Genomic DNA, 27167 nt, shown 5'->3' on the forward strand with positions numbered 1-27167 from the left:
CAGTACCTGAAGGGGCTCCAGGAAAGCTGGGGAGGGACTGTTCACAAGGCTTGGAGTGACAGGACTGGGGGCAATGGGGATAAACTGGAGACGGGCGCGTTTAGACTGGACATAAGGAAGAAATTCTCCACTATAAGAGGCATGAGGCCCTGAAGTGTCCCCTCCCTCCTCCCCTCTCTTCCCAGCACGGCGGCCCCGCCCTTCCCGCCACGGCGCCCACTTCCGGCGCGTCCCGCGTGACGTCATGGGCGCGCGGGCGGAAGTGGCGCGTTAGCCCCGCGCTGCCCGTCCCAGGCCCGGGAGCGGTGAGGGGGCTGCGGGGGAACAGGCGGGGAGGGAGGCCGGGGGGGCCCTTCTCTGAGGGAAAAACGGGCCGCCAGGCTGCCTTGGGTCTGGTTCTGGAGTCCCCAACGAAGGAAGGAGCTGCGGCTGTTGGGGCGCGCCCGGAGGAGGCCGCGGGCGGGATCCGAGGGCCGGAGCGGCTCTGCTGTCAGGCCGGGCTGGGAGAGCTGGGGCTCCGGGGAGGCCTTAGAGCAGCTTCCAGTACTGAAAGGGGTCCAGGAACGCGGGGGAGGGGCTCTTGATCAGGGAGTGGAGACACAGGAATGGGGAAATGGTTTTAAGCTGAAAGAGGGGGGATTGACAGGCTGAGAGAGTTTGGGTTGTTCAGCCTGGAGAAGAAGAGGCTCCAGGGAGACCTTATAGCTACCTTCCAGTTCCTGAAGGGGCTCCAGGGAAGTTGGAGAGGGACTGTTTACAAAGGCTTGTAGTGATAGGACTGGGGTCGATGGGTGTGAACTGGAGGGGGCACGTTTAGACTGGACATAAGGAGGAACTTCTTAATTATGAGAGTGGAGAGGCCCTGGCCAAGGTTGCCCAGTGCAGTGGTGGCTGCTCCATCCCTGGAGGGGTTCAAGGCCAGGTTGGATGGGGCTTGGAGCCCCTGATCCAGTGGGAGGTGTCCCTGCCCATGGCAGGGGTGGGACTGGATGGGCTTTGAGATCCATTCCAGTTCACGCCATTCTGTGATATCCCACTTGGCTTTACCTGAGGGTGGTGTCTTGGAGTGTTTGCATGTAAAAATAATCAGTGTAAAATAGACACGTCTGTGTGGTTTGTGTAGGTTTTGTTAAAACCCTCTTCTTTTTCAGAGTGGGTTTTTTTAACTCAAATGGGTGATGAAAAGGATTCTTGGAAAGTGAAGACTTTAGATGAGATTCTTCAGGAAAAAAAAAGAAGGAAGGAGCAAGAAGAGAAGGCAGAAATAAAACGTATGAAAAATGTAAGTCATCCTTTGGCACAGAAGCACTTCTAACAAAACCCGAGTAGATTCAGTGTCTATATCCTTCTTTCTGATGAAAACCAGGCTTCTTGCCCTGTCAGTGGAACTCTTCTATGTACTTATGCATGTTTTGTCTGTGATCTCCAGTTATAAAGTTTGATCAAATCGATGCTTTGGTAGGATTTCATCAGCCCTACGTAGAACGCTGTGGTTTTTTTGTAGTTGTTGGTTAGAAAAGGTAGCAAAAATCATGTGGTAAACTGTAAGTTGCAGTTTGAGTAAAAATCTTTCAAGGATTTTAAAGAGAATGTGTTTAAATAATTGTTTTTTAATAACTTGGATATTGGTATTTTTTTATGCAGCTATGTACAGAATAACATTCTTTTTTGAAACAAAACCACAGTAGTTAATGCGGTCTTCTTTAATTATTGTTTAATTTTGTCTAACTACATTGAATTTGTAGAAGCTGAGGTATTGCAATCAAACTGCATTTGGCTGCATACAACTATGAAATCTCTGTTGCATAAGTCAGTGCACTTTACTGGTGTGACCATCTGACGGTGCCTTTTGAGCTGTGAATGGAAGAGTTGGATACTATATAGATTATTTTTTTCATTTTGCTGCATAAAAATTAATTGCTTCTTGGTTTTGTCCTCTTGCATTTGTCACAGTCAGATGATAGAGATTCAAAGCGGGATTCTCTTGAAGAGGGGGAGTTGAGAGATCATCGCATGGAAATAACCATCAGAAACTCACCTTACAGAAGGGAAGACTCCATGGAAGATAGGTAAGAATGAGAGAATGACTTTGCTACTTTAGAAGAGTTAAGTAACATATAAAAGTATGAGGCAGGGGTTCAAAAAGATCTGAAGGGGAAAAGTTTAACTTCTGTAGCCTGCAGATGTGCCATCTCCTGTTCGTAGAATGTGCCAAGGTATCTTTATGAAGTACTGACTTCTTTTTGACAGCACATTTAACCATCCTGGGTTCAATAATTTTTTGTGTGTTTCAGAGGCGAAGAAGATGATTCCTTAGCTATAAAACCACCCCAGCAAATGTCACGGAAGGAAAAAGCCCATCATAGAAAAGATGAGAAGAGGAAAGAGAAACGTAGACATCGCAGTCATTCGGCAGAAGGTTGTTATGACTACGCTGGGATGAGGTTTCTGGTAGCTTCCCAACTGAAGCTGGGCAGGCACTGTGTAGGGAGTAGTTAACAACAACCTAAAGAGAGACAGGTGGATGAGACAAAGGAATTGAGATCTATGTTATTTCTTTGATTGTGTTTGATGCCCTAATGGGAGTGATGAGGCTGCATCTGTGTTTGAGAGGGCAGTAACCACTTTGGGACAGAGACAGAGTCTGCTTCTACTCTTTGAAGTCTGTTAAGTTTCTTTCTGGTTTCACTAAGTGAGTGTCTCTGAGCCCTTTGTACCTGACTGTAAAGGAAATAACCTCTCTAGTAACATTCACATTATTTTCCTGTTACTAACGGCCTTTTTCTTTTTTTAATGCAAGATTTTATAATCATTTTATTTTCCAACACTCTTTTAGATCAGGATTTTTCCATTAAGAAAATAGCAGAGAACATGAAAATAGGTTACCATTAGTATTGTCCTTTCTAGTTTTGCTATTTAAAAATAGAGGCGCTACATATTTTGAAGAGTAACACTCCAAAATTCGTTTTTGTTTGTTTAGGGAAACATGCCAGAGTGAAAGAGAAAGAACGGGAACATGAGCGTAGGAAGAGACATAGAGAAGAGCAGGATAAAGCCCGTCGTGAGTGGGAAAGACAGAAACGGAGAGAAATGGCAAGGGAGCATTCCAGGAGGGAGAGGTACATCCATCCCTCCCTCCCCTGTGACAAACCAACAGAGATGAACAGCTTCCTCCTCTGAATCTATCTCTAACCTTTCATTGTTCTGATGTGACAAAAAACTTAAGAGCAAAAGCTTGTAAGGTCTTATGCCAGTGCCATCTTCATGTGAATGTGTTGTCTGATGAAAATGTATTCTTGGCTTTAATTACCTTTGTAAGTGGCTTCATTAGAATGGATATTTTTAGGTGAATTCATTGCCGGTGTTGTACTATAAAGAAAACCCCCTCAAACCAGATTGGCATAGTATCAGGGAATTTATTGACTGAACTTGCTTAATTTCTGCTTAAATCCTGCTGAGGGTGCAGATAAGGTGGCCCTGTGTTTTAGAACTCGTGTTCTTTTTCTTTGAAACGCTCTTTTTAACGGATCATCTGAAAAGCTCTCTGTTTTTCATTGATATACAGAGTGATATTGTTGCTAATGAAGCTGAATGGCCCTGTAGGCTGTTACAGCAAAACGGGTTTCCTTTATTTCATAAGCTGGATTTGTAGTGAACTGCAACATAACAAGAAATAATTCTCTTCCAGAGATCGTCTGGAGCAACTTGAGCGAGAACGGGAGAGAAAAATCAGAGAGCAGCAAAAAGAACAAAGGGAGCAAAAGGAACGAGAAAGGCGAGCTGAAGAGAGACGTAAGGAACGAGAAGCCAGAAGAGAAGGTAACTGTCTCGGTATAGATGATGTTTGGGCTTGCTGTCTGCTGACACAGTGGAGGAATAGAGGTGTAGAAAGTATTTTTTACTTAGGTTGGTGCTAGAATTGAGAAAAATTAAAGCGGAGGACGCTTCTGCATGGGAGGGGGGAAAAAATATCAGTGAGGTTCTATGTGGGGAAATAAACCAGTGTCATATGCCTTAATATCACGGTATATTGATTAATCAGGAAGTCTTTCTTTCCCTCCATTGGCTTCCTATAGAAGTAAGATTTATGTTTTGGCACTGTTCTGTGTTTGTCTCTGTCATGATCCCAGTCACTTCTGAACTCTTTGTCTGAGTCTAACCCAAGTTGATAGAGATTTGACAGAGATTTTGCAAATCTCTATATTAAATATTGTAAGGATTTAAAGAAATAGATTGCAAAGGGAGGGAGCGAGACTATGTGAGCGCTCCAGCCACACGAAAAGCTGTAGTGGGAGTCAAGTGGGGAAGATCTGATAACCGAGAAATTTAAGTTAACTTCTACCCACGAACCCACTTTGCGTAGCATATCAGGTGCCTGCAGTCTAAGTTCAGATGGTTCTTGGTTAGAGGATCACTGTTTCAGGGATAAAAATCGGGGCCCATTCCTGTGATCAAGTAACAAAGAGTAGCAGAGGCAGCTGTATTTATTTACTCTTTCTAGCTCAGCTCATACCTAACAGCTCCTTTTTGTGCTTGATATTTATGCTGACATTGCTCAGTCTTTCTAGCCTTCCATTTTAGGTATTTTTATTGCTCTAAATGTTCTATGAGCTCCTTCTAAGCCTTAGCTGGTTTTATTCCTTTACATGTCTTGCTGATCTGTCCACTTCTTTCTCTGGCTTGGACGCCTTAGTTTCAGGGTGTTTACTGTGTGGTATACAGGGCATCTTGCTTCCGTTTCCCAAGTACGGCAGCACCTTTCTCCAGGTCATACAAACCCATATTTTATTGTGCATGAGGTAAATCCTTTATCTCCTAGGTGTAGCTGGGTTCCATTTCCACTCCTCCCTGTTACCCTTCAGTCTATAGGGAAGAATGAGAAGTTCGCGAAGCCGGTGGCTGTGGCAGACAGGAGTGTTCCGACTAGGGCAGGGAGATGTAACTATTTCTTCCGGTTTTGTTTTCACTAGTTTCTGCACACCATAGAACAGTGAGGGAAGAATATGGAGACAAAGTAAAAATGAGACCCTGGAGTCGCAGCCCATTACGACAGCAAAGAGACAAGGTTGAGCAAGCAGATAGCAGGAAACCAGGTAGCATTTGCCACTTTGTGATGTCTTTGCCTGGGGGCCAGGAGGAGCTGTTCTGGGGTTGTGTTTAATTTATAGTAGTAAACGTATATCCCTGGTACCCTACGAAAGCGTTGTCTGCTGCAGCCGTGGTGGCATCGCCCTGCAATACTCGTGAATATGTACTGGTTTCTAAAGCAGTGCTGGTTTTGCAGGTAATTGTGCAAGTGACAAATAAAGAAGTCTTTCCTTTTTAATAGGAGTAGTAACTTTAAAAGTTTCAAAGTAAGCAACTTCATTCAGTGACAAAAGAAGCAACTGGCTGAATTTTTAACATTTAATAGTTTAATTCCCTTGCAGGTTAAAAAGGGATTGTTTACACTAGATCCAGCTGGATTTCTTGTTAGGAACTAAGCTAATACCTTCCAGAGATCAATATACTTTAAGCGTCTTCTCATCTTGTAGAAGAAAATAAATGCTTAAGGTAGTATTTTGGTCAGATAGTGAATTTTGTTTTCTAAGTCAGAAAATGAGTGTGGGTAGAGAGCTTGCCTAGCTGACATGGAAGGGTCTTTGGTTAAAGAAGAAAGCTCTGCGTCTGCCTTGTTAGGGAGTGTAGCTGTAAAAAGAAGCGTAACAATTTCAAGTAAACTGATTGCCAAGTACAGTCAGCTGGAACCCCAGGTGGAGGCGGGCAGTGTCTTTGGAAGCTGCTGTCTGATCCATCACAGTTACTCACACCTGTGATTTCCTGGTGCTCCAGGTGAATTGTGTTAGAATACTGAGTGCTGGGAGCACACCCCTAGTGAGACCCTGCTGTGGTGACACTCATTACCATGTTGCTTTTAATTTATTTCTTTATTTATTTAGTAATTACACTTAGAGGGGCTTAGGCATGTGTATCATGCTTAAAAACCAAAAGGTCGGGTTTTTGGGTTTGGGGTTGTTTATCTTGCACCACTGCAGTTCAGAAAAGCTGTTTGCCTTCTGAGCAGAGTCTGAATTTTTTGAGTGCTCTGTATTTTCAGTATACGGCGTTCAGCACCAGTTTAATGGCCAGAGCAAGCATCACCGTTATCTGGGTATTCAGAGTTTTACACTTCTAATAAGTGATATTCAGTCAGCACCCTGTTTTTATTTTTTATGGTCTCAGCAGTAAAAGAAGAGAAACCAGAAGAGAGAGATCCTCTTTCGGACTTGCAAGACATCAGTGACAGTGAGAGAAAAACCAGCTCGGCAGAGTCTTCGTCAGGTAATTAAATGCAATTTAGTACATGCCATTAATTGTGTGGTTGTCTGTGGAGGAAACGCTGTTTTTAGAGCATGTGCCTACTCAGTTATGTGTTTGATTATTCCTGGATAGAATCTGGATCAGGCTCGGAAGAGGAGGAGGAAGAGTCTAGTAGTGAAGGTTCTGAGGAAGAGGGGGAGGAAGAGGAGGAGGAAGAGGAGACGGGAAGCAATTCTGAGGAAGTGTCTGAGCAGTCGGCTGGTGAGTAACGTAAAGCAGGCCCGAGAATGGCCTGTTATGTTCTTTGTTTCTCGTTCTGTAGTGTTTTATTTGAACATTTTCCTTTTCTTTTAGTCTAGGATAGGCTGAGACCTCACAGGTCAAGATAACTAAAAAGAAAAAAAACAAGTACAAGTCATATTCTATCCTTTTATATAGAGGTAATGCTGATTATTCATCTAAGAAGCCGGATTAGAAAGAGGGTCATTTTTGTCTTCCTACATGGTGTAAGGTGAACTGCTGACGTAGTTCTGTACATAACAAACACTCTGTAGAGAACAATTCTGCACTTACCTGGGGGGAGGGGGTGAAATACAAATGTCTCTGTCATTTTGAATTCTTTTCAATTGCAAATATCATAATTTTTTTCATGCTGATAAAAGTAAATGAGCATAAAATTTCAGTTAAGAAGTCTACTTACAGCCTTTCTTGTAATTAATTAGTACAGAAAAGGCACAAATGTGTGCTCCGATGGCTGGGTATTTTTCTTTAAAAATTAATTACAGTTAATAAGCAAATATTCATAAGTTTCCTGATTTAATTTATTCAGCTGCCCTAGTCTCTGATTTCCCAGATAACTGTTAAGAATTATCTTCCTTGTTGGAAGCTGAAAGGTGCAGTTCTGCTGAGTTAGGGGAAGCATTTGCTTTCCAAGTGACACAGAAATATGAGGTCACTAACCAGGTAGTGAAGGTCTGGCGAGTTAGAGAAGTGTTTCACAGTGCGCTGTCTTACGAGGAACTATGGAAGCGTTGATTTATTCACTTGAACTTGATTCTGTTTTGCAGAAGAGGTGAGCGAGGAAGAGATGAGTGAAGAGGAGGAACGGGAGAATGGAAACCACATCCCAGTTGGTACAATGCAAATACTGAATATTTAAAGAAGCGTTTGGCTGAATTTTTGTAGCCAAATAAGTCTATTTCTGCAAATATTTAAAAATAATTTAAATGTATTTCACACTGCCATTTTGGCTTCCTTCTAAAGCATCGTGTGTTTGGCATTTTGGGGCCATTCTCATGTCAGAATTGGAAATTCCTTGAAATCTGTTCCAAGATGGATGTTTAGAGGATATCAGAGCTCAGTCTAATGAGATAATGTGCCCTTCTCTTTCATTTTGGCTCTCTTGTACTGTCTTGTCATCAAAAAAGCTTTGCAATCAGAATGAGATACACTGTGGCAATTTTCTCCCTCATTCTGTTTGTGTAAAAACTTATTTTTCTGCCATACTGTATTTAACACTGGAAATGATGTGTCCCTGCCTGTAATCGAGTTCTTGAAAAGAACTGCAAAGAGGAGAAATTGGGCTTTTTCTTATCTTTGTTACAGTAACTAAGCTGCTCACCTATCAGATATAGTGATCAGTGTTTCACTGCCCTTATTTCTCTAAAGCTGAATGTAATTGTTCCAAATGGCTTCCTCTTTCCCCGACTGATTCTGACTTTTGAAGTTACAGAGTCGAGGTTTGACCGAGATTCAGCGGGAAGCGAAGTAGAAGAGGAGGAAGTAGGGGAAGACACCCCTCATTCCAACGCAATGTCAGAAGGAGACTATGTTCCTGACTCACCAGCTTCCTCCCCCATTGAACTGAAGCAAGAGCTTCCGAAGTATCTTCCTGCGCTTCAGGTAGGGGATCACCTCTAGAATGCTTGAGAATACGGCAGATGGATTTCCCCAGCTGCTTTGTTACCATCGTAAAGGCGTATTTGTGTGTGAGATAGCGAGGCATGTTCTGCCTATAAATTGACTCAAATGTGCATGAAGCAAAAATGAGATTACTCATTAAATAAGAATGTAATAATACTTTTGATACTCGGATATCTTGGTATTGCTATCTAAAACCAAGTTCTGTCGCTGTGAATAGAAACTGACAGGTGGTTATTCTTGTAGCCAACAGCAAAGTGTAGAAATAGGAAGAGCAAGCATATTTTTGTTGATTGAGGTAAGTGAAAGGTATCAGTCTAAGGTGCCGAGTTGCTGTCTTTGCCATTGTGACAGAAATTTCAATTTATTCTGAACCAAAGGGAATGAGTAAAAAGTTAACGAAATAATTTTATTAATCAACTAAAACACAAACTGTCCAGAATTCCTTTAGAGATCTGAGTGAAAATAAACCCCAGAGGTGCCTTTTTCATATGAAGTAATCATGTGGTAAATTTTAACTTCCTGCAAAGTTGCTGAAGTTTACCTTGTGTCTTATTAAAGAAAACTAAGCAAACCCCTCCCCCAGAAGCTGGAGGAGTAAATGTCCGTCTGTCTGTTTTTTCAGGGATGTCGTAGCGTGGAGGAGTTTCAGTGTTTGAACAGGATTGAAGAAGGAACGTACGGGGTCGTGTACAGAGCAAAGGACAAGAAGACTGGTTAGTAAAAGTGGCCTCCAGTTATTATGGTGTTTAGGGCAAATTATGGTTCTGCATTTCTCATTGATGAACAACATCTGTCTGAAATACTTTCTTCCTTACCAAGAATAATCTGTGATTTTTAACCGGCTGAGGACTTGATATAATCCTGCACTTGGGGCACAACAACCCTATGCAGTGGTACAGACTAGGAGAAGTCTGTCTAGAAAGCTGCCTGGAGGAGAGGGACCTGGGGGTGTTGGTTGACAGCCGACTGAATATGAGCCAGCAGTGTGCCCAGGTGGCCAAGAAGGCCAATGGCATCTTGGCTTGGATCAGAAACGGCGTGACCAGCAGGTCCAGGGAGGTTATCCTCCCTCTGTACTCGGCACTGGTGAGACCGCTCCTCGAATACTGTGTTCAGTTCTGGGCCCCTCACCACAAGAAGGATGTTGAGGCCCTGGAGCGAGTCCAGAGAAGAGCAACAAAGCTGGTGAGGGGGCTGGAGAACAGGCCTTATGAGGAGCGGCTGAGAGAGCTGGGGGTGTTTAGCCTGGAGAAGAGGAGGCTGAGGGGAGACCTCATTGCTCTCTACAACTACCTGAAAGGACGTTGTAGAGAGGAGGGTGCTGGCCTCTTCTTCCAAGTGACAGGGGACAGGACAAGAGGGAATGGCCTCAAGCTCCGCCAGGGGAGGTTTAGGCTAGACGTTAGGAAAAAATTCTTCACAGAAAGGGTCATTGGGCACTGGAACAGGCTGCCCAGGGAGGTGATTGAGTCACCTTCCCTGGAGGTGTTTAAGGCACGGGTGGATGAGGTGCTGAGGGACATGGTTTAGTGTTTGATGGGAACGGTTGGACTCGATGATCCGGTGGGTCTCTTCCAACCTGGTTATTCTGTGTGATTCTGTGTGTGTGTGAAGGGCTTTACATGGAGTACTTGGAGTTCAGAAGTGACCTCTCTCTTGGCTTCGATGGTGTAGAGCAGCGTGGCTTCTGTTTCTGGCTCAAAAGATGGTTCTTTCTGGCCTGAGATCTGTGGATAGGTGCCGGGTTGGGAGGTTTCAGAATGTCCTGTGAGCACAGCTGCCTCTTAGAGGATTCACAAAGCAGCGCTCGGTGCGACAGTGACTATTTTCTGCCGTAGATTGTTGTAGAAAAAAAACTGTGTTCCAGAGCAGACTTAGGCAGAAATCAGGCTTATTCTCAGGTTCCAACCGACGAGCTGTGATTCTGGTGATGTGTTTAAATGCTGGATGCCTTGGTTCCTCTGTTGATTTTAGAATAAAATGACCATTGGTCTCCTTTGGGGAGTGTAAGGACACAGCTGGCATCGCGGTTTCTCTGAGTTCTTGTTTACTGGACAACTCCATGAGCTTGTTTTCCTTTTCCTTCTCTGCCTTGAGGGCTGCTCCCAAACTGACATAACTGTTACTCTCCATAATATGTAAAAACTGGGTGTATTCATTAATTTACTTCAGTAATGTTTTGTGTAGCACCTTGATTTCCACAGAGGTGAACTGCATTGGTGGCCTTTCTGTCTGCTGTCTTGTCTTCCTCACTCTGGCAGGGAGTTTAGAGCTAAATACACTTTTTCTTTAGTTTCTTTCCACATGAGTTATATTGGAATGCACTAAAATGCACGATGCAGCTTTTGGATTCCTGGTTTGGGTTTTATTCTTCAAACTTGGCAATCTTGTGGTGGTGGTGGTTTCTGTTTTTCCTTTGCTAATGTGAGACTGACTTTGCTTCTTGGTTCGACATAATGTCTTGTGTAACCATTTCATTCCAATAAATTGAATTAGTGACAACACTGGGGGTCTCTTAACGTGTATTTTATTAGTGATTTGATCGGAAATCTGCAGTTAATAATTTTGTTTTCTTTGCAGATGAAATTGTGGCTCTGAAGCGACTGAAAATGGAAAAGGAAAAAGAAGGCTTTCCTATTACTTCTCTGAGAGAAATAAATACTATTCTGAAAGCACAACACCTAAATATAGTCACTGTCAGAGTAAGACAAGAATCTGCTGTATTTTTGTTTTTGAAATATTGCCTCTTGGCTTTTAAAATGCCCTTATAAAAACATTAGCATTCATAGCAGAGCTGGCTTCTGTAGGTAGTTATATATTACCCATAAAACTACATATCCTCTTGCCAGTGAATCTCTAAAATTCGTTTTTGTGTTCTTTTTAAATACTGTGTGCTTGTTTTGATCCCTTGTTTCTGTGTTTTAGGAAATTGTTGTGGGCAGTAATATGGACAAAATCTATATTGTGATGAACTACGTCGAACATGACCTCAAGAGTCTGATGGAAACAATGAAGCAACCGTTTCTACCAGGTACTGTTTGCCAGTGTTCTCCCATCATTCTCAAAACTGACACAAACCTTGGTGTCTCTGGGCTGTGCTGACACGAGAGAAGCAGCTTTGCCCGGTGACCTGTGCGGGTGCAACGTCCTACGCGTGTTCTTTGGGACAGAGATGGTTTTGCTTCTTTCTAGTTGGTCTGATTTCACCGATACAAGTTCAGATAAGATCGTAGGCTGGGAGTGCTGATATTCATAGTGATAGTTAAGTGATGCATCCTTAGGGTGAAGGGGAGGCTCAGATGGGAAATTGAGGGAGTTTCCCCTGAGCTAAACAGGAAAAGAACACTGGGTTTTAATTTTGGCCACTTCCCATGTTTCTGAGAGGCATTAATTTCTGATGCAGCCCAGCTTTCCAAATTAATTTTGCTTTATTGGCAGCTCTATGAGTTTACGTGTTCTTGTTCTGGGATATTTTTGTGGTGCAATCATTGCTGTGCTTTTAATTTGACCTCTTCTCCTCCCCACCGCAGTCCTCCCTCTTCTCTAGACAACAAAAATTATAGATTTATTCTCCCAAACACATTTGGCTTCTCTTTATTATTTCAGGTGAGGTGAAAACCTTGATGATCCAGTTACTGCGAGGAGTCAAGCATCTTCACGACAACTGGATACTTCACCGAGACCTGAAAACCTCCAACCTGTTGCTCAGTCATTCGGGCATTTTAAAAGTAAGAATTACATGAAATACGCTGCACTTGGGAAAAAGCTCATAATGTGGAATTGGTTTGATTCATCTGTGACAAAAGCAGGGTGGGATGTTTTGTGTTGATTTATAAGAGGTATGAGGTGTGGCTCATCAAACAGTTGTGAAATAATGGATTTTAATAGTAAAGCAAAGAGGCTGACTTGCCACAACTGTAAGGTTTGTGTGAGGATGTGACCATCGGGCACGGTCTAGGGAATACTGAGTTCTCTGTAGCGTGATTTGAAGTCTGAACAGCATTAAGTTCCTGGTGATGCCCTACCACGTGCACGACAGTGTCACTTACAAAAATCTAAGAGAAAAGCAGTACCGATAAGATCAGGACATTTCAGTTTTTACTTCTGAATTTCAGCTGCCAGTTGGCTGGTGCCACAACTGACATCTTGCAGCCTTTGCTGTTGTTGAGCCTTTCCCTTTCTCAGGAAAACTGCACTTTGAATTCTTTTCTTGCTTGCAAAGTTGAAGTCAACATCTCTTGTTTTTTGGTTTTGTTTCCCTTGCCATATAAGCTTTCTGTCAAGGTGATCAATAACAGGAACTGTGACTTGGCCTTAGGGAGGGGAAAATGCATTTCCCCATCGCTGGAAAAAGACAAGAAAGGCCCAAGAGAAACAGTGTGTCTGTGGCTGTTTTTGGAGGCTGAAAGCCGTGCAATAGCCAGCATGGCCAACACACACTGGCACTGTTAGCAAAGGGCATGGTCTGTGCTGGAAATCCTGCTAACTACCAGTTTTCCTTTAGGTTGGAGATTTTGGACTCGCCCGAGAATACGGCTCTCCCCTGAAGCCGTACACGCCGGTGGTTGTGACACTTTGGTACCGGGCTCCAGAGCTCTTGCTCGGAGCTAAGGTGAGTTTCTCCTCGTTCCTCTGGGTGCTAAAACAAATGGCAAGGAATGACTCTTCAGACTGACTTTATTTTATGATTTAGGAACACGGTTCGAGCATGCTTGATTTTTTATATTGATTTTGGGGTGGAAATCCTGAATCTTCAGTATTATTTTTCCGAATAACACAGCTAAAAAGGTCCCACCTTCCACAGGCAGAAGAGCAGCTGGATTTTTTAGTGTTATTTTTTAAGCATAGTCTAAACTTCGTGACACTCCAGAGCTGGCAACATTCTAGCAGCGTTCCCTACCTGTTGATAATTGAAATCTGGATTAAATCAGGGTTCTGCAGGGCTTCAGTGAAAGAGTGCACGTTAGGATGCTCGTTGTGCTCTGTTTGTGAGGGAAAAAGAGCAGCAGCATTGTGGAGACTCATGTTTTATCCTGTGGTATTTGTGTAGATGGGTATTACTCATCCTGTAATTCACAGTAATTTTAACTGTCAAAAAGTGGTGCCTTGGGCACTGGAAGGACTCTCCGAGTTCTGTCCAGAGGGGTAGAATCCTTAAAACAACCACCAAAGCCCCAAACCAAAACAGCAACGACCCCTCCCAACAACAACAACGTGGGGCAAGTATTGTACTAATTTTAAAGGCGTCGTATATTCCCTCTTTCAGGAATACTCAACGGCGATAGACATGTGGTCAGTGGGATGCATATTTGGAGAGCTGCTAACACAGAAACCGCTCTTTCCGGGGAAATCAGAAATCGACCAGATTAACAAAGTTTTTAAGGTAATGTTTTTCACACCTTTGGATTCGAACTGGCTGGGTTTAGGGATGGGTACATGAGAGCAGTAAGCAATTAGAAGTGCTCGTTGTTCTTTGGCAGAGATTCAGCCTCAATTCAGACTCTTTACTCTGTACTTCTTGTTGGCTAAAGCCAGGATGTGCGTTTTGTCGGTTTGCTCTCAACACTCATCAGCTCCTCTAGCCACATAATGAAGAAGCAGAAGGGTTGCACTCTGCAATGAGTTTATTAAGGAGATATTTTAATTTACAGGATCTGGGTACTCCAAGTGAAAAAATCTGGCCTGGTTACAACGAGCTGCCAGCAGTGAAGAAGATGACATTCACAGAGTATCCCTATAACAATCTACGCAAGCGATTTGGAGCCCTCCTCTCTGACCAGGGCTTTGATTTGATGAATAAGTAAGTGCCAGCTCCTAAGGATCCTTGGGAAAACGTGTTCATGTGCTATGAAAGTGAGGGAGAAATGATTTGTGGTGCAATGTGGGCTTTCAGTGCATTAACCTTGTCAGAACCTGCTGATGCATTTGAAGTTTGGCTGTGATATTCCTTGCTCTCACAACAGCTTTCTGCAGTGTTCCATGCTCGGAACACCTGCTGTTAAACCTCCATCCAGGATTATTCTTGCACATCTGTATCCTAGAAGAACAAAAAAAAAATTTCAGTAGTAGGTCTAGTTAATTTCTGTCATTTTAATTATGTGGCGAGTCAGCTGTCATGCAGGCTGCCACAAGATCTTGTTAATTAAATTACAATATTTAAGGGGAAGAGAGCAGAACATTCTAGAGATCAGGTTAAAGAATAAGGGAAACGGAGATCTTGTTTTTTCCATAGATTTTCTACATGATTGTTAAAAATCAGAACATTCTAAATCACATTTCTGAAGAATTCATACCTTTGGAGCTAAAGTTTTTCTTTCTGTCCCTCTGTCTCACTTCTTTCCTATTTCATTGTCTTCCCAAATTCTTCTCAGCTTTTTGACATACTACCCAGCCAGAAGAATCACTGCCGAAGATGGTTTGAAGCACGAGTATTTCCGAGAGACTCCCCTTCCTATTGACCCCTCCATGTTTCCTACCTGGCCAGCAAAAAGCGAACAGCAGAGGGTGAAACGCGGCACCAGCCCCCGACCGCCCGAGGGAGGCCTGGGATACAGTCAGCTGGTAGGCAGAGCAGAGCAAGACACATTTTATTTGCCTTGTGGGGCTTGGGGTGCTCAGAGTCGCTTGTCCTTGCCTGAAAAAGACCCTATAGAAGCCCAGGTTTCCCTCTCTTCCTTCTCAAAGGAGGAAGATGCGGCGCCTGCTTTTATCCCAGCACAGAGCAATTTTTCTTTTGAACATGCACAGTGTTTCGCTGGTTTTTTTTTATGTTAACTGAGCTTTCAGAGCTGTAAATTGATTTTTGAAAAATAAATCCCAAGCCTGGTAAATTCTGCAGGTCTTGTGGATAGAAAAACTCTGCTTTTCCCCGTCTTTGGAGGAGAATCCAGGAGAGGCAAGGCTTTATCTTTATCTGTGGGGGATGTGCTGCCCATTCTGAAAATGAGTTGGGTGAAAAAGATGGGCCTGTAAGCACAGCACAGATGAAGTAGCCTTACAAGTTTATTTAGCCTCGATTTTTCTGGGCATGAAGATTGACACGGAGGGCATGCAGCGTGTGTTTTGTCAGATGCTGAATGAATGTAGTTTACACTTATTTATACAGCACGTTCACAAATGTTTTTCGCGTCATGTGCGCCAGTCAGAAGTGGGTGTGCAGCGAGCAACGCGCTCGAGATGCCTTTAGGAAAGGTGACTTGAAATAGCAGTGTTTAAAGATCACAAATAACCCACTATCTGAAATAATACTGCATCGACCTTAGCTATGGTCACTAAATTGAACCTGTTTCTCATCTCTTAGAGATACTTTTGATATTTGTTGCTGTTCAGCTTGTTGTGTTGGAGAGAGAAATGCTCTGCACAGACGCTGATCAGTGACCTGTGGTTGGTCTTCCCAGGGTGACGATGATCTGAAGGACACAGGTTTTCATCTGACCACCACAAATCAAGGAGCGTCTGCTGCAGGACCCGGCTTCAGCCTCAAGTTCTAAACACAACGTGAAAGGAGGGCACAAAAGGAAGAGAGAACCGTTCATGTGAGTGGGTTTCTGAGTGCCCCAGTTCTGTTCTTTACATCAGACTTGATGTTTTTCACAGGGCAAAACTCAAATCTTGTCACAGAGTCAAAGCTTTTGCTGGGCGTGGGGTAAAACTGCAGCATTCCATTAGAGGACTGGAGTTTACCTGAAAAACCAGGGATCATTGCAAAATTTCACTTGAAGTAAAATCCTGGAACAGTTTCTGGTTTACTTCTAGGATTTTTTTGGGGGGGGTTGTTTTGATTTGGGTTTTTTTTTTTCTTTTTTCCTTGTAAATTTGTAGAATTAAAAAATACATTTTTAATTGCTTACCAGCATGAAGGATTCATTTCTTCACATGCAGCATACCTGGATGTTGGTCGCATTAAGACTTCGAAAGTGGAAAATTTTTTCCCCCCAGATCTGTGCTGACGCCGTTACTGCAAATTGTCAGCCTGGGCCAGTAACCTCCTTTTTTTATTGTAAGTAAATTGTATGCATCTGAACACCGTTAGGGCACAAAACTATGGCAGTTCTGGGTTCCTTTCCTCTCACTTGCCTTTGCAAGGCTGTGTTGGCTCAATATTCATAATGTTTTTGGGTGCACTCCGAGCTGCCGTACTTGCCGTTTGATGTGCTAGGTGTGTGTATTTATGATGGCATTTGTGCAAAAGAAGTGCTCTATTGTTTTATAAATCAAACAGATTTAATATGGAGACTGGAAACTTTATTTTCTATAGAAAGTTCTTTTAAATATGCCCTTCTTCTCTCCTTACTGATTGTGTAACGCCATATTCCAATCCTTTTCTGATAAGATGAAAGACCAGAGGAGTCGTGTTGGAATAGCGCAGCCTTCTGAGGCTCCGGTGTATGGAATGTGATCGTTCTTTTCTGGGAACGGGAGGATTTGGAAAATCGTGGGGTATTCATGCAGCCAGAACCGGGCACCAGTCCAGTAAAAGGCTTAACTCAAATTATAAACATTCCATCAGTTTCAGTGCATTTTAAGGGTTTTCTGGGTAAAGGCCGTGGAGCTGGAATTGCGATGTCCTAACGTGGTACGTTTTGAGAACAGCACGGTTGGGTTGGGTTTGTTTTCTGTGGAGGAATGCAGAGCTGTTCTCTGCCTCGTACTGAGGGAGAAGCAGCTCTGTTGCTCGTCGTCACTGATGTAGCAATGATTTTAGCAAGACTCTGAGGTGGAGCCCAATAACCCAGCGTAAAGCAGGTTTTTTTGCTACAGCCCATGGAGAAGCCGTTTTTCTGTGACCTGTTCTAAGAACACAGCGGCGCAGGAAATCTGTGCAGAGCTTGTGCTAAAAGTCTGCGAGCACAATTACAGTCGCTGCAGCTGCACCAGCCACTCTCAGTTCCTTTCTTTGCCCTTGTGCTTGTGCTGCCCTCGCCCAGAGAAGAACTCGGCTCCAATTCAGAAATCAGCCCAGCCTGCCGACCTCTGCCGCCGCGTGGGAGATGCCTCGCAGTTTTGTGCTTTTAGGTAGGAACAAACTTGTTTCAAGAGGTTAAGAGGACAATTGGAACAGGACGAACCTCAGCAAAGAGGAAGGGGGGCAGCTTTAACACTGGGTAAGGATCGTGCTAAGCGTAACGACTGTCAGGGATTCCTAACAGAGCAAGCGAGCGCTCCAGAGCGCGAGTGCACCAGCCCGTGCCCCCCGATACTCACGCTGGTTTCCTGGTGGATGGGGCTTGGTGACTTCGAGGACAGTGATGGAAATTACCTCATTGGTACTGAAGGAATCCGGTGGCTTCCTGACCAGACACCTGAGGGACAAGTTCTGAGGAGCTCCTGGTGGAGGTAAATGCTCTCTTGGGATACGATTACACACACGTAATAAACACAGACATGGGAAAGCGGTTGCGGGTAAAAAGTTGTTCTATGGATGCTCAAACTGAACATGTCGCACTGTGGAAAGGGTTTGTTGTGACCCTACCTTTTCCTCCTGACAAATAAAGCAATATCGGGTCTTGTACTTATTAAAAAGTTCTTCTTGTGCCATGCACCAGATCGAACAGAGCGACAGCAAAGCACTTACAGCAGGGAGCGGGTCCTTGTCCTTCCACAGCACCTCTGCCTCCAGTGCCACGGAGCCGAGCCAGCACTCTGTTCATCCCTGTTTGATGAGCTGTGTTTGTGTTTTTCAGCAGCCTGCAGTGATCTGCACGGCTTAACTGCAACATCTGACACTTTACTATTTAAAAAAAGTCTTTAATTCTCTGTACAGCACCTACGGGTTCAATTCTTTATCATTAAAACTGATTTGGAGAAGTTTTACATTCCAGTAACCAAGTCTCAGAGTCTCTTTTGCCCAAGGTCTGCAAGCAGCTGATTTCAAAGTTCAATTGCACAACTGGAGATTAAATATCAAATGCCAAAGAAACGTTTTGAATTGGAAACAGAACCAGCAGTAACTGAAGTGCTCGTTCCAGGGCCTTGTTAGTGCTTCAGCCTGATTCTCCAGGAATAAGTAGTCAAGATTCTTCCTTTTTTCTTTACTATACAAGTGTAAGTTCCTTCATTAATTGCATTTGCAATGATGCTCATGTGATCTTCATTTAAGGATAAGTAACCCGGGTAGGAGTACTCCAGCAGCTCCTTATCTTTATACCAGCTGTCACGAGAAAAACAAGAGAATTAAACTCCATGCAGTGTGTGCATCTCGGTTTTAGGTACTCCCAGAACTCACACGGTTGTACAGCAGTAAGAGCTAATATGCTGTTAGGTCAAAGGGTAAACATCACTCTGTAAAAACCTGCAGTAAGTGGGCCAGGGAATTTGTTGCAGGGGTGAGAATTCTCTGTACTATATATTCAAATTGGATTTTATCCATTTTCACCTTGGCTTGCTCCTTTCTGAGCGCTCCGCTTTCAAACTAAAAGCTCTGCACTGCTATGAACAGGATTTGCACACTCCCTCTCGCCATCAGCCCCCCTTTTTCCTGCTCTGGGTGCCAAACGAGACACTGACATGCTCCAGAACCCAGACTGCATTCTTATTTACGCTGTTTTATCATCCTTCCTCATCCTTTTTGGTCTGTGAGCTGCGAAGCCCCCTGAAGGAGTGGAAGAAATGACAGAACACTTACTAAACTTTGCCTTTTTTATGAATGATCTTCTGTCCGCAGCGGAAGGTGACGTTCCTGCCTTCAGAAACAGTTTTGGTTTTGGTCCTGGGTGGGGGCAGAGTAGGGGGCACCGTTGGAAACGGGAATTCTTTCCAGCAGAGGTGAGAGAGAGAGAAAAGGTGCAAGTTAGCTTATCTCATTCTCAAGCTTTAGTCACTCCAAAACATGCTCACAGAATTATGCAAACCTTGAAAGAATCAATTTAGAAATGGCTCCTCTGAGCAGTTCTTGGATAGATTGGTAACAGTTTTGTGGCACGGAAATGGTCAGAGACGGACAAAAACCAACTTTCCTGTTTCGTGTCTATGCATCCACCGATCCCTGGTGCGGAATTCAGATCCTGCCTATCCCTGCAGCAAACACCACTTCACTTCTACCTCCTCCCTCTGCAACCCCCCCCCAAGAATCGCAGAAGCCGCTGGCTACCGTAGCAGAAGTCGCAGGTAGATGGACAGTGCTTTTTCATCAGCCTCCTCCGTTTCTCGCAGAAACCTTTTCGTGCCCATGATGGGCACATGAATAATCTATCTTTGCAGCCTGAAACGGAAGGAGACCAGGCATTAGAAGGACCAGGGTGGAACGTTCCTTCCAAAAAACCAAATTGACATTTCACCTCAATTAGATTTTTTGATATAAATGGTAGAACTGGGGCAGGAAAGACCTGAAACCAGAAGCAGGAGGTGTTATTGTATGAGCAGTGGGGCAGGTACTGAGCTGCCTCCAAGCAGCAGCAGCAGTGATGCAAGGAAGTCGCTATTTCTCAGTCTAGGTACGGTTTGAAGAGTAGCAGACAAAGGTGCTGGGGCTTGAGGATTTTGCCCCAGCCTGTTTGGTTTGTGGAGGGTTTTGTCATCTTGTATTGATAGACCCAAGTCCAGCCAAATGAGTCATTAACAGCTGTTTGCCTTCCTCCTTCCTTTGCATCTGAGCTTTTCCCTTCCCTTGTGTATAAACGCAAAACCTGGGGCTCTCTACGGCTACAACTGCCCTGTCTGACAGCCGAGAGCTTCGCTTTAGGCAAACGTTCTTCAAAGAGAAGAGCCCAGAGCACGACCCTGGCTGCCCTACCGTAAAGCCGGTGAATCCCCCACACTTCGTCTTGCGAGATGGTCTTTTTCCCAGTCAAAGTGGCGTTGATGTGCATGAGAGCGTTGGGGTTCAGCGAGTGCATGAGTCCTAAGGCGTGGCCGATCTCATGGGCAGCTACGTGTACCAGATCCGTGAGCCAAACGCCTGGAAGAGAAATGGAAAACCAGTCGGCATTGCGGCCTGAAGCCCTTTTGATAATCCTGGTGTAAATCCAGAGGAAACACTTTATCAGCGGGAGGGTGTGGTCTCACCTTCTCTGTAGGTGCTTGGGTAAAGCCCCGAACAAGGACTGAAATCCAAATCCTACAGGCTTTCATTCAGTGCTCCCCGAGACGTCTTACCTTTCTTCCAGCTGAACCGCGTGTTTCCCAATATCCAGTATTCATGGTCATCAAAATGGATCTCCCCGTTGGGTGGGAAGAAGGCGTGGGCGAGTTCCCCTGTGGTTCCATCGAAGCAGTGGTGGATGAGAGACTCCAGGCAGTCCGTGTGGTTGATAGAGTAGAAGCCTGTGGAGGAGCAGCAGCAGATTTAGTGTATCACGTCGCAGCCCCTCCAGGACACACACAGCTCTAAACTCGGGATTGCTACGGGTCTGAACGGTATCCCGCACATTTTCCAACCTACAGAACCACAAAAGGGAAAATAAATGCAAAGCGGCTGTCAGGAATGATGGCTGCGTGGTACAAAATATACTCAGACCCTGGGTTCAGAGCTGTTTCCGATGGACACGAATGAGTCTACTTTTCCACAAGGAATGACGAGCTCTTTTTGCAACATCACATGGAAACTTTGTGGTGGGGGAGCAACTGGACAGTGGGATGATAACCCCAGGATGGAATCGTTCCATTCTAAATGTAAATAATCAGAGAGCCTTTAGTCATAGATCCTTGCCGTCTTTTTGCTAGCGGCACGGTAGCATCGCCCTGTCCCGTGTCTGCTGGAATCGGGCCACCTGGAGCTCACACGTGACAGCCAGACACGGGGAAAGCAAATCATGTGCTTGCGAGCGGCGTCATGCAACACATGAGTGAAGAGCACGTTGCGAAACAATGGTAAATGTGCTGGTTATCTCAGTGTTGTTGCCATCTGCACAGGAAGTTGTTACTTCACACAAACCATAAATCCCAGGAAGAATTTACAGCTGGAGTTGAGATCCAGCAGATAACGCCTCAGCACTGATGTTCTTCTAGGCCGGAGAAACTTGGGAAGCAACTACGGTGCAGGGACAGAGGGGCAGAAGGAAGGGAAGGAGAGGGAGGACAGAGAAAAGATGGTGCTTGACAGCATCAACAGGAGGGAGACTGAAACCATACACAGGCTGGCACACTCTGAGGGTTAATTATCACCAAACACCTAAAGCTTTCTTGACTGCAAGATCCACAGAACGTGTTAATCATGATACTAATGTCTTCTTAGAGCAACTAAAAGTAGTTTCTCGAAGTGATTAAAAGGAAATGATGCCCCAATCCTTGTCCGAGAAGCCCTACCGAGAGCACACAGAAAGCAGAAGTATCTTCTGCCTCCGAGCTCCCAGTTTACAATGGAAGGACATGCACAGCAGTGTCTGTCAGCACAGGAGCCCGTGCTCTCTTACCTATTTTCAAGTCGCTCTCTACGTGACGTGGCACTTCTCTGAAGCTGAACGGCGAAACTTCACTCCACATTCGGAACGCAGCCGCCAGACCCTTGCGCGTGTCCCTGGCATTTATGAGGTTCCTTGGGAAGGACAGGATTCTGTAGGAACACAGAACAACTTCAGGAAAACACTCTTCCCTTCTCAAACATCGGCTGAAGGCTCTCAGTGCTACATCAGAGAACGGAGTCTTTCCATTCATTCTAATGGGTTCAGAACAGGAGTCGCTTGCAGCTTCGGGGGCTGCTCAGTCCCTGCCAGCGTAAGGAAGAGAGCAGCTCCGTGGTTAAACACCAACGTGACTGACACTGCCTCGTGCCAGCAGCAGCAGTAGAGCCAGACAGCAACGAGAAGCAGTTCAGGGTGAAAATCCAAAGGACTCCATCAGCTTATGTCTGGACAGGCTGCTTGTTGAAAGCAGCACCAGCACTGCCCGTTTACATAGCTCCGTCCTATCAAACCTGGGCCTCCGTGGCACTGCTGGGGCTGAGAAGGGGTAAAACCCAGCTGGGAATCAGGGATCTGGACAGCACTTTCCTTGGCAGAAATGTCTGAAAATGTTTGGGTTAACACTCCCTCACCCTAGAATTGCCAAGCGCACTTCATTGCTTATTTGTTAACAACCTACGAGTCTGGATCCTTTCCTAAAGGCAACAGAAAGAGATTCCCGAAAGCACTAACAGAGCTCTGTCATCCTGAAATCACAGAGCCTTTCAACAGGGATTTTCCTCTGTGATGGCTTAGGTTCGTGACAGAATTAATATTGAATTCACTGCCTTCTGAGGGAAGCCCCTAGTTCTGGGAAGCCCCCGAACAGTTTGTTTAACTCTAAGAAGCCTCAGCAAGCAGCCGTGTGTGCTACACGATGCCCAGCTAAGGAGAGGTGGAGTGTTTGTAGAAATCCTCCTACTTTGGAGCAGCTTTAGCAGCTACCTGTTCACTAGCCAATGGATTTAGCAATGTCCATGTGGTCAACATCTACACCCGTGGCAGGAAAAACTCAGACCCCAGTGTCGCTTTGAAAATGCGAACTCTCAGGGCCAGTGCGAGTCCATACTTGTACGTCAGGTTGAAGTGATCCCATTTCAGGTGCCCGGGGGTGATCGTGTAGCGTTTCCTCCGTGCCGGCGGCCGAGGTGGGAAGGCTGGACTGTGCAAAGCAGAGGCACTCGCTCCACGGAGAGCAGGTGATGTGGCATCTTCCTTAAAAGATAAAACAAGAGGTTGAAAGGGACACGAGGGAGAGCAGGATTGAAGAGTGTATAAGAAAAACTCTCAGACATGGGACGTTTGGAGGTTGGAGACACAACTGCTGCTCCCGTCTGGGTGTCCAGCTGCCAGGAGCAGGGCAGCAGTTCAGAGCAGAGCAGGGCAGGGGCTGCACTGTGAGCTCTCGGGGCATATCTTGGATCAGAACGCAGCGAAAGGGAGCAGCACTGCAGGCTCCCTGGAGCTGCTGCAGAATTCCAGAAGCGCAGCCACTCTGCTCGCCTCTTGGAGAGCAGCAGGAACGAGGCCTCGGTAGACTCTGGCCACAGCGACTCTGCAGCTCTTCCTGGAAAGTTCTCATTTCCTTTTCACTTTGCTATTGCTCTCCAGCGTCACCACAGAAGAAATTAAATACTGAACAAATGAGTAAAACAGGCAGCCCTTTGTGCAGAGCTCTCTATAAAGCTGCACTGTGGATCTGAAATGCCTTCAAAGTAAATAAAAGCCCTGGAAACCCTGGAGTGCATCTCAGCCATCACACAGTAGACATCGAATGTGATGACAGGTCTGACGTAAACTATAAAAGCCTTTTAGTCCTGAGGAGTGGAGGTAAAAGGATGGGACTCGCCATGGCTCTCTGGAAGTCTCCCTGCTCTACCTCCCCTTTTCAGGGCTAAGGCACTGAAGTCTTTGCTCGGGAGGCACCAAGACACTTGCTAAGCGGTGCGCACAGCAGCAATCAGAGAATCATAGAATCACCAGGTTGGAAAGGACCCACTGGATCATCGAGTCCAACCATTCATATCAATCACTAAACGCTGCCCCTCAGCACCTCGATGCTACAGAAGCTGCAGCAGCAGGAGCTTGTGCAGCCTCTCCCAGCACGTTCTACACAATGTAGGATTCCCTAGGAAGCTTCTCCTCAAAATACACCACAAAGTAAAAGGTGACTGATGCCCAACAGCAATCACTGAAACCTGCATCCGACTCAGTCATGACATCTAGAAGGGGCTGAGGGCTGAGTTCTCTTGCTCAGGTGTTCTGCTCAGCCCTTGACCTCCTTGCACCAGGAGGCTTTTAATTAAGAATGTGCTGCAAAATGAATGAGAAAGGGTGGGGTACCACACATACGCTGCAGCTCAGATAGAGGATTCCAACAGAAATGGGATGACCTAGTTAAAAATTTCCCAGTATAATCTGGATCCAAGGATCTGTCTGATTATGCCAAAGAACCAGGACCACAGGAATACCCAGAACTGGAGAAGAGGTCAGCTGCTCCCAGGAGGAAACCCATTCGACTGGGAGTAAAGGTCTCAAACAGCTTGGGAGGTACAGGAAGGACACGTGCTTCGATTCTCCCCGTCAACAACTGCAACAAACACTGGTCAACAACCCAGCTCTGCTTTATTCATCCTGTGGAGTCAGATCTCTGTTAATTTACTTCACAGAGTTGCAATAAGCAATGAATGTAATTCATTCCTCTCTTTCTCTCCTGGCACGCAGCTCCCCTTCCATAAACCAAACCGTATCTCAACTCTGATTCAGTACCTGTTAGTAAGATCCCTGAGCATGCGAGGCAAACAAGGGTTTTCATAAACACAAACAGCAGGAGAGGACACGAGCACTTAGAGAAGACTGTGTTTTATAAAATTAATAACTAAGCTAAAAGCTACAGTTTTTGAGAGCCCTAGAGCCTCACTACAGTTGTCCCCAACCAGCCTGTCCCAGGAACTCTTGCTAATGGACAGACCTTGACAAAGCGAGTATCGGCTAAAGTTCCTGCAGGGCCAGTTAACTCCCGGCGTAGATCTCGCACACCACGAGCCTCTGGAGCTCCTCGGAAAGCTTCTGCTAGGGAAATCCGAATATATGCATGCCACATCACACTAGGCTGGGACAGCAGAGCTGCCTGGAAGAAAAGCCAGAGCTCTGAAGGGAAACAACCCAAATCATCTGTGCATTCACTGTCTGGTTGTCTGCAAGCTGCATACGTGTCTCTAATAATCTGATTTTACTCAGCTGCATAATCACCTTCAGGATCCTCTGCAAAAAGGGACTCAAACAGCCATAAACAGATCTCGCTGCCTTAACAGTTATTTATATATGATTTAGATTGCTTCTTGAATTTATCCATCTCCTAAAAAGAACTCGCATGCACATAGATTTGATGCCCCCACTCCCCTTTCAAGCATTTGAGACTCAAACCCTTTCTCCTACCTGACTCTTCTGAACGGCCACTCCAGCTGGATCCCCCACAGCTGCCAGCAAAGCCACCACGGGGAATACGCATAAAAATCCCACAACAGTCCCACAGCCACCGCTCCTTCTCTTGTCCACTGGGAGGAAGCTCTTCCTTCCATCTGCAGAGGGTTGTTCTACTTGATCCATGTCGGTCTTCAATGCTTTTTTAGAGAGAGATGCAATAGATGCTAAGACATTCTCTTACAGCATGGGTAATCCTAGTGCTCACAGTTCCACTCGGAGCATTTGTGAGCAGCTCTGCAGTTACTGCCAAAGCTGTGCAGAACCGCTAGGGCTTCAAAAAGGCCCTAAAAAAATAATAAAAAAAAATAAAAATGTAGACTTTACATTAAGCCTCTTTCCAATGTGCCAAAGATTCTCTCAGCCTCTGCCAAGCGGTCTCATATTACCACAGCTGAAAATTGGGCTGGCGGGGGAAAAGCAGCAAAGTGAAACAAGCTGGGACAGACATGAACTCTATTCTTTAACTGACTGTATCCTCAGAGGACAGCTCTGCAGTTGTCAGCTTTATGTAGTGAAAAAATAGGGGGAGGGGGCAGAAACATGGAATGCAGAAGGCAGCATCATGCCCTTGGAATGTTTCATCGGGGATGCTTAATGCTGGAAGAGCTGTCATTCATCAGGGGCTGCCTTCAGGAGCAGGATGAAAAATGAGATGCTGGGAGGCAGCAGGCAGGGCTCCTCTGCTTTGGAAATGCTGCTCAGGGAGTTTACAAACTCAGATAAAAGTAAACATCAACTCCCTCTTCCATGACACCAAGCCAGGGACCTGCAATGTCTCTTGTCCTTGGGAGCTGCCCACTAAGGGGTATCAGTAGTGGACAGATACGGTTGCGCTAGGTGATCTCGAAGGTCTTTTCTAACCTAGTGATTCTGCGATGCGAGGACAAGTATTTTCAGAATCGCGCTGCTCTGGGGACCTTCGGCACATCAGAAAGGCTGACGTGGAGAAGTGGTCACTTTGCCTAAAGCTGTTGAGTCCTTTAAGACATCTCCAGGCTGCAGACATGAAGTCACTTTAGGACTTCCTAAGAAGCTTACTCAGAAATCCTCAGGTTTTAATAAAGAGCTGCACTTTGCTGCCTGGTCACAAAGGGCTGGCTCCTTGGCTAAACAGTTCTGACCAGACAGAGGCAAAGGAACTCTGCAATCTCCCAGTTTCACAAGCAAAAGGCAGGGAGGGGGTAGTTTTGCGGCCAGCCAGTATAAAACAATCCTAGGGGATATCCAAAGCATTTGAAAGGTTTCAGAAACTTCTCGCACTTTTAAATAATGCAGAATGGTTTCATTTGAATCCTTTTTTCCATAGCTCATACTCAAGCCTGTGGCATTTTATAAGTGTCATGTATTTTCAGACTAAAGCTGGCCATGAGCTTCTAAAGAACTCAGAAGATCACGAAAATTTTCTTTCTCAATTTTCACCAAGCTTCCCCCTGGAGAAAAAAGATGCTTTCTGTAGAGAGTCGCTGAAGTGCAGCAGTTGTGAAGATCACAGAATCATAGAATCACCAGGTTGGATGAGACCCACTGGATCATTGAGTCCAACAGATACCAGGAGAGGGACAGAATAAGGAGCAGCATGGAAGGAAGTTATGGAAAGGATTACAAAAGGAAAGCTGGAAGCAGGAGGAAGAGAAAGAGCAGAAAGCAAGGGTACAGGGACCGAACTCCTGTGGGCCAGAGCAGCCGACTGCAGCGGTCTGAGACACTGGCTCCTCTCAGCCGGTAGCTGCTTTCTAGGGACAGTTACCCCTCTACCTCGGTAGCAAGGCTGGCAGAGTGAAACACGCCCGTGCATGAGCACTCAGAAAAAGTGCTTTGTTTGGAGCTCCAAAGAGTGGTCAAAGGCACCTCCATTTGTGGTTTCAGCCGTAGACCGCGGTATGAAGTGAGGAACTGGTAACACCACACTCCTAAACTTATCAGCGTCTGAAGTGCCCTGAAGAAGTTTCTGTCAGAGTCTGTAGATGAGAACACATCTGCAGAAAGACTGATTGAGAAGGGAAGCCTTGAAGTCAAAACCTGCCTTGGAATGGGACTGAAAAACTTCAGCCAAGGACTCTTCTCCAGTAAAGCAGTACTGGC

The 27167-nt window shown here is 45.2% G+C and overlaps 2 protein-coding genes across 9 annotated transcripts in view; one reads left to right on the forward strand and one right to left on the reverse strand.

The window, feature by feature from the left end:
* The window catches only part of LOC138730047 (cyclin-dependent kinase 11B), a 35467-nt gene extending 17420 nt beyond the window's left edge, over positions 1 to 18047 (forward strand). Inside the window, exons 1-21 of one of the 8 annotated variants that reach the window (XR_011338992.1) lie at positions 226 to 305; positions 1154 to 1282; positions 1954 to 2069; positions 2295 to 2419; positions 2981 to 3119; positions 3689 to 3819; positions 4971 to 5093; positions 6223 to 6321; positions 6433 to 6561; positions 7368 to 7433; positions 8027 to 8202; positions 8846 to 8936; positions 10804 to 10925; positions 11149 to 11254; positions 11830 to 11951; positions 12728 to 12835; positions 13490 to 13606; positions 13875 to 14023; positions 14595 to 14784; positions 15621 to 17559; positions 17769 to 18047. Coding sequence is in view for 5 of the 8 variants with exons in the window: in XM_069874773.1 (XP_069730874.1) it covers positions 1154 to 1282; positions 1954 to 2069; positions 2295 to 2419; positions 2981 to 3119; positions 3689 to 3819; positions 4971 to 5093; positions 6226 to 6321; positions 6433 to 6561; positions 7368 to 7433; positions 8027 to 8202; positions 8846 to 8936; positions 10804 to 10925; positions 11149 to 11254; positions 11830 to 11951; positions 12728 to 12835; positions 13490 to 13606; positions 13875 to 14023; positions 14595 to 14784; positions 15621 to 15713 (2328 nt within the window). In the remaining 3 variants the exon portion in view is untranslated. Of the gene's footprint in view, positions 1 to 225; positions 306 to 1151; positions 1283 to 1953; positions 2070 to 2294; positions 2420 to 2980; positions 3120 to 3688; positions 3820 to 4970; positions 5094 to 6222; positions 6322 to 6432; positions 6562 to 7367; positions 7434 to 8026; positions 8203 to 8845; positions 8937 to 10803; positions 10926 to 11148; positions 11255 to 11829; positions 11952 to 12727; positions 12836 to 13489; positions 13607 to 13874; positions 14024 to 14594; positions 14785 to 15620 lie in introns of those variants that run through there. The other 7 variants (XR_011338993.1, XR_011338994.1, XM_069874766.1 and 4 more) reach the window with 7 other exon arrangements.
* On the reverse strand, positions 17964 to 25557 carry MMP23B (matrix metallopeptidase 23B). Its single transcript, XM_069874803.1, has 8 exons — positions 25038 to 25557; positions 22669 to 22814; positions 21573 to 21712; positions 20317 to 20484; positions 19955 to 20119; positions 19313 to 19423; positions 18848 to 18974; positions 17964 to 18373 (listed from the first exon to the last, which is right to left on the reverse strand). The coding sequence occupies exons 1-8, from the start codon at positions 25206 to 25208 to the stop codon at positions 18199 to 18201; spliced, it is 1203 nt and encodes a 400-aa protein (XP_069730904.1). The 5' UTR covers positions 25209 to 25557; the 3' UTR covers positions 17964 to 18198.
* Between the last annotated feature and the right edge of the window lie 1610 nt (positions 25558 to 27167).

Source organism: Phaenicophaeus curvirostris, chromosome 22 (genome assembly GCF_032191515.1).
Source record: "Phaenicophaeus curvirostris isolate KB17595 chromosome 22, BPBGC_Pcur_1.0, whole genome shotgun sequence".
Classification (NCBI taxonomy): Eukaryota; Metazoa; Chordata; class Aves; order Cuculiformes; family Cuculidae; genus Phaenicophaeus; species Phaenicophaeus curvirostris.